The sequence below is a fragment of the Xenopus laevis genome, chromosome 6L (assembly GCF_017654675.1).
Source record: "Xenopus laevis strain J_2021 chromosome 6L, Xenopus_laevis_v10.1, whole genome shotgun sequence".
In the NCBI taxonomy this organism is placed as follows: Eukaryota; Metazoa; Chordata; class Amphibia; order Anura; family Pipidae; genus Xenopus; species Xenopus laevis.
In genome coordinates, this window is record NC_054381.1 from 72,842,485 (window position 1) to 72,855,207 (window position 12,723).

The 12,723-nt window shown below is 42.1% G+C and overlaps 1 protein-coding gene across 1 annotated transcript; it reads left to right on the plus strand.

Moving 5' to 3' along the window:
- Positions 1–622: 622 nt before the first annotated feature.
- Positions 623–4,039, plus strand: LOC121394461. The gene is made up of 2 exons (XM_041565616.1): positions 623–856; positions 2,720–4,039. The coding sequence occupies exons 1-2, from the start codon at positions 827–829 to the stop codon at positions 4,037–4,039; spliced, it is 1,350 nt and encodes a 449-aa protein (XP_041421550.1). The 5' UTR covers positions 623–826.
- The last annotated feature ends 8,684 nt before the right edge of the window (positions 4,040–12,723 follow it).

A 12,723-nucleotide genomic window follows, 5' to 3' on the forward strand; every position in this document is an offset into this window, starting at 1 on the left:
GCCAATTTCATCTGCTACCCCTGAGCCAAACGCCTCCAGTGGTGTTCTAAGCAAAATCCAAGTATTATCTGAGCCGTTGCAGGGTCTCCAGATAGCAGGTGCTTCTGATCCTTCTCCTGCAACTTATTGTGTATATATTATCAAAGCTCCAGTGGAGAGGGGGAATTATCAATCCCTTAGCCAAGAAGAGTTCATAGATGAGGGGGACATCGAAGAGGAGGTTGACACAGTTGTGACAAATCCTTCTACCCCAATCATCCCAGCTGAGGAACTCAAGATGTTTCTTGAGAGCACCCTTGGAGTTAAATTGGAGAAGAAGCTACATATGGCTATAGAGAAGTGGCATGATTTGACTTTGGTGATCAGTTCTCTGAGACAATAAAAGAGGCCAAAAACTATGGAACGGCAGAATATCTCCGTAGTGTTAAGTTCCACAAAAAGTGTTTGTCTCACCAGGCCTCTGTGAGGGCTAAAGCATTTACTAACACACAATAATGGCTCTATGTATAAGCACTCTTAATACAAATGGCTGTCGGGAGCCTTTTAGAATGTTTCAGGTACTCTCCTTTCTACGCCAAGGAGGGTACTCTGTGAGTTTCCTTCAAGAGACCCATATTGTACTGTTAGGACAGGTATATGTCTTTTCATTTGATTACAGGTATGAGCAGTCCTTCAGCTCCATCTACTGGACACTTGTAGATATTTCCTGGTGTTAGTTATTTGTTTAATAAAGTTAGTTATTGACCTCTGATGTCATAACTCCAGGTCACAGGAAGTAGGTGTTTCCAGCCTGTGCAGTTCATCTCATGTGCTTTCAGCTTTCTCCATGCTAAACAGGCCCTATGCAGCATTGTTGGTGAGTGTATACAGTTCTATTTGCTTAATATACTCAGCTTTTGCATCTTAGATAGAGAGGTTTGTTTCTGTTTGGTAGCAGATTTATTACACCTGTGTAATGTACTGTATATGCATGTGTACTGTATGTATATCGTTTCACCAGTCCAGCCACTTATACCTCTTTATTTGTATGTATTTCAGTTTTACCCTTTCATCTTTAAATACCCATTAAACAAGTTAACAACTTACACAGTGTGGTGCTTTGAAGAAGGGTTATCTGCCTGTCAATCTTACTTCAGACAGTGAGCAGGACAGAACAGTAGACAACATCACGCATAGCTGATGCAATACAGCACAGTAAAACAACAGCTGGTATCAAGAGGCCCACACGCAGAGTGGATTAGCAAATACCACAGAGATACAGTACAGCTTCAGTTAACATAGTACCACGTGCTAACTCTTATCAAGATTAGACGGCAAGATGTTCGAACGATCAATCAAGACCAGATCTAGGGTGTCACATTCATCCAGACTCTCAAACCGCTCCCAGGTGTCTGACGCTGCGCTTTTCTGTGCAGAAGCTGCCGCTGCACTAGCTCAACTCACATTTACTGGGAAGGAAACAGAGCTAAAATTAGAGAAGACACGCTTAGAGGCTATGATGGAGGCAGACAAGGCAAGGTTAGAAGTGAAGGCAAAGCTTCAAATGACACGCTTAGAAGCTTCAATAGAGATTCTTAATTTACGTAAGACGGTGGCAATTGCGAATGCCAAGGCAGATGCATTAGATGCAGTTCTTGACACTACAGAACAAGCAAGTCAGAAATTCACTATGCAGCCTGATGTAAAACCAGAAACTGCTATGCAACGTACTAAAGAATATGTACTGAAACATTCACAGGAGTACAGTCCATCAATGCCAAGCCTAGAAAAGCTTAGTGATGTTATCCCATCATTTGAGCAAAGTCATAGTATACATCTCCAGAACATTCCTTTACAATGTGACTACAATGTGCCCATAGTTACCTCTACCTCACCACCAGATGGTGCTCTGTTACAAGAACAAAAGGATTTCAAACAATTGTATCCTGTTGATGTGAAAACTCCTGCAGCCAGAGACTATAATGACATTCAGAGGACTTTACCTGTTACTAATAAATACAGCTATCCTCCTGTTACACAACCAGTGGTTCCTGATAGAGGCGGTCATTCTCCAGAGGGAGCGTACCAGTACACACCAGATGTGAAGCCAGCGCTTCCTATTAAGCCTGATTCAGACCAACTTACTGGCAATCAGCAGATGTCAGACTTAGTGAGATTTATGGCACGCAGAGAAATGATAACATCAGGCCTTGTTCAGTTTGATGAGAAGCCAGAAAACTACAGGGCTTGGAAGGCGTCATTTAAAAATGCTATAGAGGATCTACACCTTTCATACAAAGAAGAAACAGATCTCCTAGTGAAGTGGCTAGGTCCAGAGTCCAGCAGACAAGTGAAAGGCATTCGGGCAGTATATGTCAATGATTCTTGTAAAGGACTACAGATGTCATGGCAAAGGTTGAACGAAGATTATGGAGCTCCAGAGAAGATTGAAAAATCCCTGTGGGACAGGATTGACAACTTTAGGAATATCTTTGAAAGAGATTGCAGCAAGAAACTTAGAGAATTCAGTGATCTGGTAATAGAACTGTTGGCAGCAAAAAATGAAGGTTGCTTTCTAGGACTAGATAATCTTGATTCCGCTAGAGGAGTAGAAGACCTTGTAAAAAAGCTGCCAGATACTCTAAAAAGGAAATGGGTATCACATGGGACCAAGTACAAGGAAATACATAATGTACTATTCCCACCATTCTCTTATTTCGTGCAATTTATCTCTCAACAGGCAAAGATGTACAATGACCCAGGGTTTGCTCAGACGTTCCAGACCTTTGGTGACAACAAGCCAGAGAAATACCGCTACAAGAACACCCCTCAGAGAAGTTCCATCAGGGTGCACAAGACTGAAGTATCTCAAGCTACAGGAAACTCTTCTGCTTTCACTGATGCCCAGACCATGGACTTAACTAAAGGATGTCCGATTCATCACAAACCTCATCCTCTGTACAAATGCCGAGGCTTCAGAGGTAAGCCCCTTGATGAGAGAAAGACTTTCTTAAAACAAAACAATATTTGTTACCGTTGCTGTGCCTCAAATGCACACCTTTCGAAAGACTGTGACAAATCAGTTAGCTGCACAGAGTGCAACAGTGACAGACATGTGTCTGCTCTTCATCCTGGTCCTGCACCATGGTCAGTCAGGCCTCTAGAAAGGAGTGATCATGGCGGGGAGGGAAAGGACAACAGTGCAGAGGCTACAGTAACTGCAACATGTACTGAAGTGTGTGGAGGAGATCTTCGAGACAGATCATGCTCTAAAATCTGCTTAGTCAGTGTCTATCCTACCGGACAAAAGGACAGGGCAATCAAACTTTATGCTATTCTAGATGACCAAAGTAATAGGTCCCTGGTCAGGTCAGAGTTCTTTGAAATCTTCGGTTCAAAAGGCCAGCAGTTTCCATATTCTCTCAGAACCTGTGCAGGGGTGATTAACACTTCAGGAAGAAGAGCGCAAGGGTTTGAACTACAGTCTCTGGATGGCAAAGCCACAATCCCATTACCCACACTCATTGAATGTAATGAGATACCAAATGACAGGACGGAGATCCCAACCCCAGAGGTGGCTCTTCATCACAAACATCTAAAGTCACTTGCTAGTGAGATACCCAAACTTGATCCATCAGCATCTATCCTTATGCTGTTAGGAAGGGACATAATTAGGGTCCATAAAGTGAGGCAACAGATCAACGGACCACATAACGCTCCCTATGCACACAGATTAGACACAGGATGGGTCATAGTGGGCAATGTATGCCTGAAAGGAGTCCATAGACCAGACTTAGTACACTGTCTTTACACCAGAACCTCAGAAGAGAGCTGCAGATCCCTCTTTCCACCTTGTCCATACTTCTACAATGTGAGGGAAAACTATGACATGAATGTATGTGTAACTATGCAATCCTCAGTGTCTATGTACAAATCCTCTTGCAAAGAGTTTGAGGATCATGTAAGCCACAGTATCTTTCAGAGAACTACAGAAGATGAGACGGTTGCTTGCCTTTATGAAAACGATGAAGGAGGGTTTCTACAGAGCAGAAGACAGTAGCTGGGTAGCTCCTCTACCCTTCAAACCACAAAGAAAGCAGCTACCAAATAACAAAGAACAAGTATTGCAACGTTTCAGGTCCCTACAGAGGTCTCTTAAAGTAAAACCTGAGATGAGACAGCATTTCTTTGCATTTATGGGAAAGGTAATCCAAGGGAAGAGTGTTGGTATCTGCCTCTCTTTGGAGTCTACCACCCCAAGAAACCCCAACAGATTAGAGTTGTCTTTGATTCAAGTGCACAGTGTTGTGGGGTATCCCTGAATGACATTCTGTTGAAAGGCCCAGACCTAAATAATAACCTCCTTGGTGTGTTGTTACGCTTTCGCAAGGACACCATTGCATTCATGGCTGATATCCAACAGATGTTCCATTGTTTTCTAGTTAGACCTGAAGACAGAAACCACTTAAGGTTCTTCTGGCACAAAGACAATGACCCTGCACAAGACATCATAGAATGGAGAATGAAAGTACATATCTTTGGTAACAGCCCTTCTCCAGCAGTGGCCATATATGGTCTTAGACAAGCAGCTTGTCAGGAAGAAAAGAAGTTTGGTGCAGACGCTAAAAGATTTGTGAAAAGAGACTTTTATGTGGATGATGGTCTGAAGTCAGTACCCACTGCAGCTGAAGCCATTGACCTCTTGAACAGGACAAGAAAAATGCTAGCATGTTCAAATCTCCGCTTACATAAGATAGCATCCAATAGCAGTGATGTAATGGCTGCCTTTTCTTCTGAAGATCATGCAACAGACTTAAAAGATCTCAATTTCAATGATGATGATTTACCCATGCAAAGAAGCTTAGGCATCTGTTGGGATCTTAAAAGCGATTCCCTGACCTTCCAAGTGTCATCAGAGAAAAGACCCTTCACACGAAGAGGAGTCCTCTCTACAATAAACAGTTTGTATGACCCTTTAGGGATAGCTGCACCAGTAACCATTCAAGGGAAAGTTCTTCTTCGTGATCTCACCTCTGAGACTCAAGATTGGGATGCACCCCTGCCTGAAGGTAAGAGACTGTCATGGGAAGATTGGAAAGAGTCCCTTCACCAGTTGAAGCACATACAGGTAACTAGACCCTATGTATCTGTTTCTTGTTCTAATGCTCAATACAAAGAACTTTGTGTGTTTTCAGATGCTTCCACACAAGCAATTGCAGCAGTGGCCTACTTAAAGGTGATAGATTCTGAAAGTCAGGTCCACATAGGTTTTGTGCTAGGAAAAGCTAAGTTAGCCCCATGTCCAGAACTTACAGTCCCACGACTCGAACTCTGTGCAGCAGTCCTCGCAGTGGATATAGCTGCATTCATAACAAAAGAAATTGACACCAATATAGACTCTGTCAGCTACTTCACAGACAGCAGAATAGTTTTAGGCTACATTTGCAATGAGAAAAGAAGATTTTATGTCTTTGTTAGCAACAGAGTTCAGCGAATAAGAAGATCCTCTCTCCCTGAACAATGGCACTATGTGTCAACAGAGAGCAATCCAGCTGATCTGGCCACAAGATCTGTATCAGCAGCACACCTGAAAGATACTATGTGGTTCACAGGTCCACCCTTCTTGAGTCATTCTCACCACTTGAAACTAGAGACTGAAACCTTTACATTAGTGGATCCGGCTCAAGATACAGAGATTCGTCCACAAGTTACAACCTTGAGTACAACATCCAAAGGTAAAGAACTAGGGTCTGAACGTTTTTGCAGGTTCTCTAGCTGGAATACTTTGACGAGAGCATTAGCACGCCTCGTTCATGTAGCGCATCTGTTCAAACAAAAAAGAGACAGCCAACTTGATCATTGTAAGGGCTGGCACCTTTGCAAAGAACTAAACTTGGTGCATGACTTTAAGAAAGCTAGAACAGTCATCATACAGAATGTTCAAAAAGAGACTTTTGCAAAAGAAATACAGAGCATTTTAGAAAAGGAAGGCATGCCAAATGATAGTCCTCTCAGAGCATTGGACCCTTTCATAGATGAAAATGGACTACTGAGAGTAGGTGGTCGCTTGAGAAATGCAGACCTAGGACCAGAAGAAAGGAATCCAATTATTGTGCCTGGTCATCACTACATTGCTACCCTCATTGTTCGTCACTATCACATCCAGTCGCAACACCAAGGGCGCCACATTACAGAAGGAGCCGTCCGCTCAGCAGGATACTGGATAACAGGAGGAAAGAGATGTGTGAGTAGTCTCATCTTTAAATGTGTCATATGCAAGAAGCTCAGAAATACTTGCGAAACACAAAAAATGGCAGATTTGCCACCTGATAGACTGAGAACAGATCCACCATTCACTCACATTGGCCTTGATGTATTTGGGCCATGGGCAGTCTGCTCAAGACGTACACGAGGAGGCTCTGCCGACAGCAAAAGATGGCCAGTTCTTTTTACTTGTCTTAATATCAGAGCCATTCATATTGAAGTGATAGAATCCATGGACACTTCAAGCTTTATAAATTCTTTCAGAAGGTTTTTTGCTATACGTGGTCAAGTCAAAACTATCAGATCTGATCGTGATACCAACTTCGTTGGAGCATGTCGTGAACTTGGAATCTCTTCCAACCTTAACTATGAAGAGATAGAAAGTTTCCTTTCCAAACAAGAGGTGTGTTGGATCTTTAATCCTCCTCATGCCTCCCACATGGGAGGTGTGTGGGAAAGAATGATAGGAGTTGCAAGAAGAATATTAGACTCCATGCTTCTACAGTTACCTTCAAAACTCTCTCATGAGGTTCTCATTACTCTAATGGCAGAAGTGACTGCAATAGTGAACTCAAGGCCTCTGACCCCAGTCTCATCAGATCCTGAGGACTCACAAATACTTACTCCAGCTACACTGTTGACTCAGAAGTTTGCATCTTATCCTGTACCTTCTGGGAACTTTGATGGTAAAGATCTCTATAAAAGACAATGGAGACAGGTTCAAAGCCTAGCCAAGGTCTTCTGGGACCGGTGGCGCAAACAGTATCTATCTACCCTGCAGGTAAGAAGGAAATGGCAATCAGATAGACCTAACATCAACACAGGAGATCTTGTCCTTCTAAAAGATCAACATACCAAGAGGAATGAATGGCCTATGGGTCGTGTAACAAAGACTTTCCCTGATAAAGATGGCAAAGTTCGCAAAGTGGAAATAAAGATTTCAAACAACTAGCATTCACAATGTATCTAAAATGTTTTAGCTAGGCTGTTCCGCAAGGTTGTATATAAAGTAACAATATGAAAATAGAGACAGTGGGGTTGGAGCTGTGCACTCAGCTAGCCAAGTACACCAGGTCCCGCCCCCCAGCAACCCAGTTCAGGACGCCTGCTGTAAACCAGTATACTGACAATGCATTACTAAAATATAACGTTTATTATTTCAATTAATATATAAGCGCATCATGCGCAAACCCCAAAATACACCCCACCACCGCATTAACAAACTCACTGTATATATTTACACAGTGCTGGACCATGTCCATAAAACACACCATTAAAACACCGCAAAAGGTGGACAGATGGAGAGAGCTGAATTCAAGTAACAACGATTAGGCTAAGCATTGCCTTGCAAAATGCTCCGGTAAGTAACAAGCCGTGTTAAATTGCCCCTCCCTTCCTCCCTTCCAATCCCATGCTGGACGCCTGCCTGTCTACGTAGGGAGAGATAGGAACTGCTCTCACCATCCTCCACCTATGCCGCCTTGCCCTACGCGTTTCGCCGCGTCACCGGCTTCATCAGGGGCATAAGTGAGTTGCGGTCGTGGAGTCGCAGTTTAAATACCGTCTTGCCGGTATCTCCGAGAGGAACTTCCGCTGTGTGACGTCATAAGCGGAAGTGCGGTTCAGCTTGGTTGCGATCATACTGCGCATGCGCGTACCGCGCCTGTCACCTCTATTATCCACAATAAAGTGTAGATGCTACTGCGCATGCGTGCTTGGTACAACTAACCCTAGAATTTACCAGGAGCATCCATTGGTCATACAGAGACTACTGCAGCTCAGGATATATATTTAAAAATAAGTAAATAAATCAATAAACCACTTGATATGCAATGTCCAAAATATTACCCTATCAGTAATATGATTAACTGTGAAGTTAAAATAAAGTCTAATTACTGTATATAAATCTATACGTGGGGAAATAAGGTAAGTCTATACGCACAGGAGCGTATCGTGTCTTTATCGTGTAGTCTGAGTTATCCCGTGATTGCCTAACATTATGAATTTTTCCCACTAAGGGGCAGGCTGAACAATTGCCACATTTGTAACAGCCCTTCATTTTAGATGTTAACCAAGTAGTTAATTAGGCTTGAGTGTAGTGACTTCTTGTGAGTATATCTCTCAAGTTTTTACTCCGTCTAAAAGTTATTAGTGGTGACTCACCAATCACTTCTCTTAGTTGTGAATCTTGCTGCAATATATGCCAGTGTTTGTTCACTATGTGTTTAATTGTATTGTGTTCTGCACTGTAATCGCCAATCAATCTAAATTGTTTAGTATTTTCTCTACCATTCTGCCCATTTGCTTTACTGTTGGAACCTTTGGGAATCAAAAGAGAGTGTCTGTTCATTTCTAAAGCCCTTTTATAGGCTTTTTTTAAAGAGTTGTGGCTATATCCCCTCTCTCGAAACCGCTCATATAGCTTTTTGGCCTCAGTCTTAAAATCATCCTGGTTGCTACATATTCGTCTAATTCTCAAATACTGTCCCACTGGAATCCCTGTAATGGTTTTTTGGGGATGCTGACTGCTTGCATGAAGTAAACTGTTAGTCGCCGTCTCCTTCCTATATAGTGTTGTTGCTAGGTTGCCCGGTTGGTCACGAAATATTTTGATATCTAGAAAGTTTACCATGTCTTTATGTATTTGTGCTGTCACCTTTAAGTTAATGTTGTTGTTATTAAGTTTCTCAACAAATGTGTAAAATTGTTCACTGGTGCCCGACCATATAATGATAATATCGTCTATGTAACGAAGCCATAGCGATATCAGTTGTGCATATTGAGCCAGTTGTTCACTAAACACGTAATTCCGTTCCCACCATCCTAGAAATATGTTGGCATAAGTGGGTGCGCATGGACTTCCCATCGCTGTACCTCTAATTTGATGGTAATATTTATTATTAAATGTGAAGTAGTTATGTGTTAGCACGAACTCTAATAGTTCAACTATGAAGTCGTTATGTTTGGAATATTGTTGACCTCTTTGTGTGAGGGTTTCACGTACAGATTCTAACCCAATTGTATGCAAGATACTTGTGTACAAGGACTCAACGTCCAGACAGGCTAAAAACTGGTGTTCATCTAAAGTGATGCCATCTAAATGGCGAATGGCATCCGTTGTGTCCTGTACGAAGGAAGGAAGGCTATTCACAAAGGGTTTTAAGACTTCATCCAAATAAATGCTGGAATTTTCAGTGAGACTACCTATGCCAGAAACGATTGGGCGGCCCGGGGGCGATTTGGAATTTTTATGAATTTTTGGAATGGTATAAAAGGTGGGTATTACTGGATGTTTAACTGTCATGAAGTCACACTCCTCCCTACTCAATATTTCTGAGTCTCTGCCTGTTTTTAAGATCTTTAATAGATCCAGTTGGAATTTTGCAGTAGGATCCGCATGTAATATGCTATAACAGTTTTTGTCATTAAGGCGTCTCAGACACTCTGCTACATATGCCTTCTTGTCTTGAATAACAATGTTGCCACCCTTGTCGCTGGGTTTAATGATAACATCGTTATTCAATTCTAAATCCTTGAGTCCTTTACGTTCTTTCCATGAAAGGTTATTACATGACCTCGGTCCACCTTTGATGTTATTATGTAATGCTTTGAGTTCTGCTGTACATGCCTCTATAAACACCTCTATTTTGGGGCACAGCGAATAGGGTGGAGTGAATGTACTCTTAGGTTTTAATGTTGAGAACGGACCTTTAATTTCACTTCTGTATTGATCATTGTCCTCTAAAAGGTAACAGAGATCCCCTAAGGCCTTTTGTTCCTCCACTGACCATTCCGTACTTTTATCTTGTTTGTTAAAATGTTTATACAATAACAATTTTCTCCCAAATAAGTGTAAATCTTTAATCCAATTAAAGGTGTTGAAAGTACTTGTAGGAGCAAAAGACAATCCCTTTTTTAACGCTTTATTTTGTTGTGTACTTAATGTGCATTGAGACAAGTTGAATATTTGTAAAGAATCACCACCTTCTGCTATCTGTTCAGGCGATAACCCCACCTTTGTCTGTCTCTTAACCGGCCTCTGCTTGGGCCCTCCCAAGGTGGGCCTAAAAAAGGCTGGGTATGTATGGGGGTGGCCATATTTGGTTTACTACCCTTATATTGCTTTTTACTTTTGTTTTCATTATGCCTATTCGGGCTCAGTGATGAGGCTACTGATGAAGCTGAGGTATCACTCATTTCACTGTCCGAACTGACAATATCTGACCCAGAGCGATTCATTTTCCCCCTCTGTTTATTCGTTGTATGTGATTCCATGTTATACACACTGTTAGAAGCAAAATCTGCCTTATCTCTACAGTATTTATTCCACTTCCTCTGTTTTAACTCTCCTGCTACTTTATCTATGTTTGTCTGTAAGTCACTTTCCCATTGGGAGAACAGTTCATGCTCTCTGTATTTATCTATGGCTTTCAGATTTGATTCCACCTCTATGTTGGTCTGTTTAAGTAAGGACTCCTCCTCTAATTTGATGAGCTCCATCAATTCCAGCGAACATTTTGTCAAAATAGAGCACCACTTATCACAAAACGGAGTATTATTCAAATGGCCAGATTTATGCTATGAATAGTAAATCCCCCAACGGTCTTAATGAAGGATTTACTTTTTCACCCTTTTTGTGACTTTGTGAAGCTGTTCATTGAATGGCTCCTGTGCGTATAGACTTACCTTATTTCCCCACGTATAGATTTATATACAGTAATTAGACTTTATTTTAACTTCACAGTTAATCATATTACTGATAGGGTAATATTTTGGACATTGCATATCAAGTGGTTTATTGATTTATTTACTTATTTTTAAATATATATCCTGAGCTGCAGTAGTCTCCGTATGACCAATGGATGCTCCTGGTAAATTCTAGGGTTAGTTGTACCAAGCACGCATGCGCAGTAGCATCTACACTTTATTGTGGATAATAGAGGTGACAGGCGCGGTACGCGCATGCGCAGTATGATCGCAACCAAGCTGAACCGCACTTCCGCTTATGACGTCACACAGCGGAAGTTCCTCTCGGAGATACCGGCAAGACGGTATTTAAACTGCGACTCCACGACCGCAACTCACTTATGCCCCTGATGAAGCCGGTGATGCGGCGAAACGCATAGGGCAAGGCGGCATAGGTGGAGGATGGTGAGAGCAGCTCCTATCTCTCCCTACGTAGACAGGCAGGCGTCCAGCATGGGATTGGAAGGGAGGAAGGGAGGGGCAATTTAACACGGCTTGTTACTTACCGGAGCATTTTGCAAGGCAATGCTTAGCCTAATCGTTGTTACTTGAATTCAGCTCTCTCCATCTGTCCACCTTTTGCGGTGTTTTAATGGTGTGTTTTATGGACATGGTCCAGCACTGTGTAAATATATACAGTGAGTTTGTTAATGCGGTGGTGGGGTGTATTTTGGGGTTTGCGCATGATGCGCTTATATATTAATTGAAATAATAAACGTTATATTTTAGTAATGCATTGTCAGTATACTGGTTTACAGCAGGCGTCCTGAACTGGGTTGCTGGGGGGCGGGACCTGGTGTACTTGGCTAGCTGAGTGCACAGCTCCAACCCCACTGTCTCTATTTTCAAATTGGAAATAAAGATTGCCAGAGATGGGAGTTCTTCATTATTCTTCAGACCAGTGACAGAGCTCATCCTTCTTCTTCAGTCTGAAGACCCTGCTCCCTGATTGGACTAGAATAATTGTGGTGATCTTACAGACACCAGGCGGGGAGTGTACTGTTAGGACAGGTATATGTCTTTTCATTTGATTACAGGTATGAGCAGTCCTTCAGCTCCATCTACTGGACACTTGTAGATATTTCCTGGTGTTAGTTATTTGTTTAATAAAGTTAGTTATTGACCTCTGATGTCATAACTCCAGGTCACAGGAAGTAGGTGTTTCCAGCCTGTGCAGTTCATCTCATGTGCTTTCAGCTTTCTCCATGCTAAACAGGCCCTATGCAGCATTGTTGGTGAGTGTATACAGTTCTATTTGCTTAATATACTCAGCTTTTGCATCTTAGATAGAGAGGTTTGTTTCTGTTTGGTAGCAGATTTATTACACCTGTGTAATGTACTGTATATGCATGTGTACTGTATGTATATCGTTTCACCAGTCCAGCCACTTATACCTCTTTATTTGTATGTATTTCAGTTTTACCCTTTCATCTTTAAATACCCATTAAACAAGTTAACAACTTACACAGTGTGGTGCTTTGAAGAAGGGTTATCTGCCTGTCAATCTTACTTCAGACAGTGAGCAGGACAGAACAGTAGACAACATCACGCATAGCTGATGCAATACAGCACACATATCACTCAGGAGCTTGAAGCGACCTGGCATCTGGAATGGAAGGGCAGAGTCTTTTTTAATCACCTCACATGGACGTCATGTGGGGTGGTGACCTTGTTCTCAGAATCCTTCCAGCCAGAGGTAATGAGTGTTAATTCTGTCATCCCAGGCCGTTTGTT

Excerpts from the sequence above, each read along its gene's own strand:
- LOC121394461 (XM_041565616.1), top strand. The coding sequence starts at position 827 with ATGCTAAACAGGCCCTATGCAGCATTGTTG. Across the intron at positions 857-2,719 it reads GGCCCTATGCAGCATTGTTG|GCAAAGATGTACAATGACCC; the intron begins GTGAGTGTATAC and ends ATCTCTCAACAG.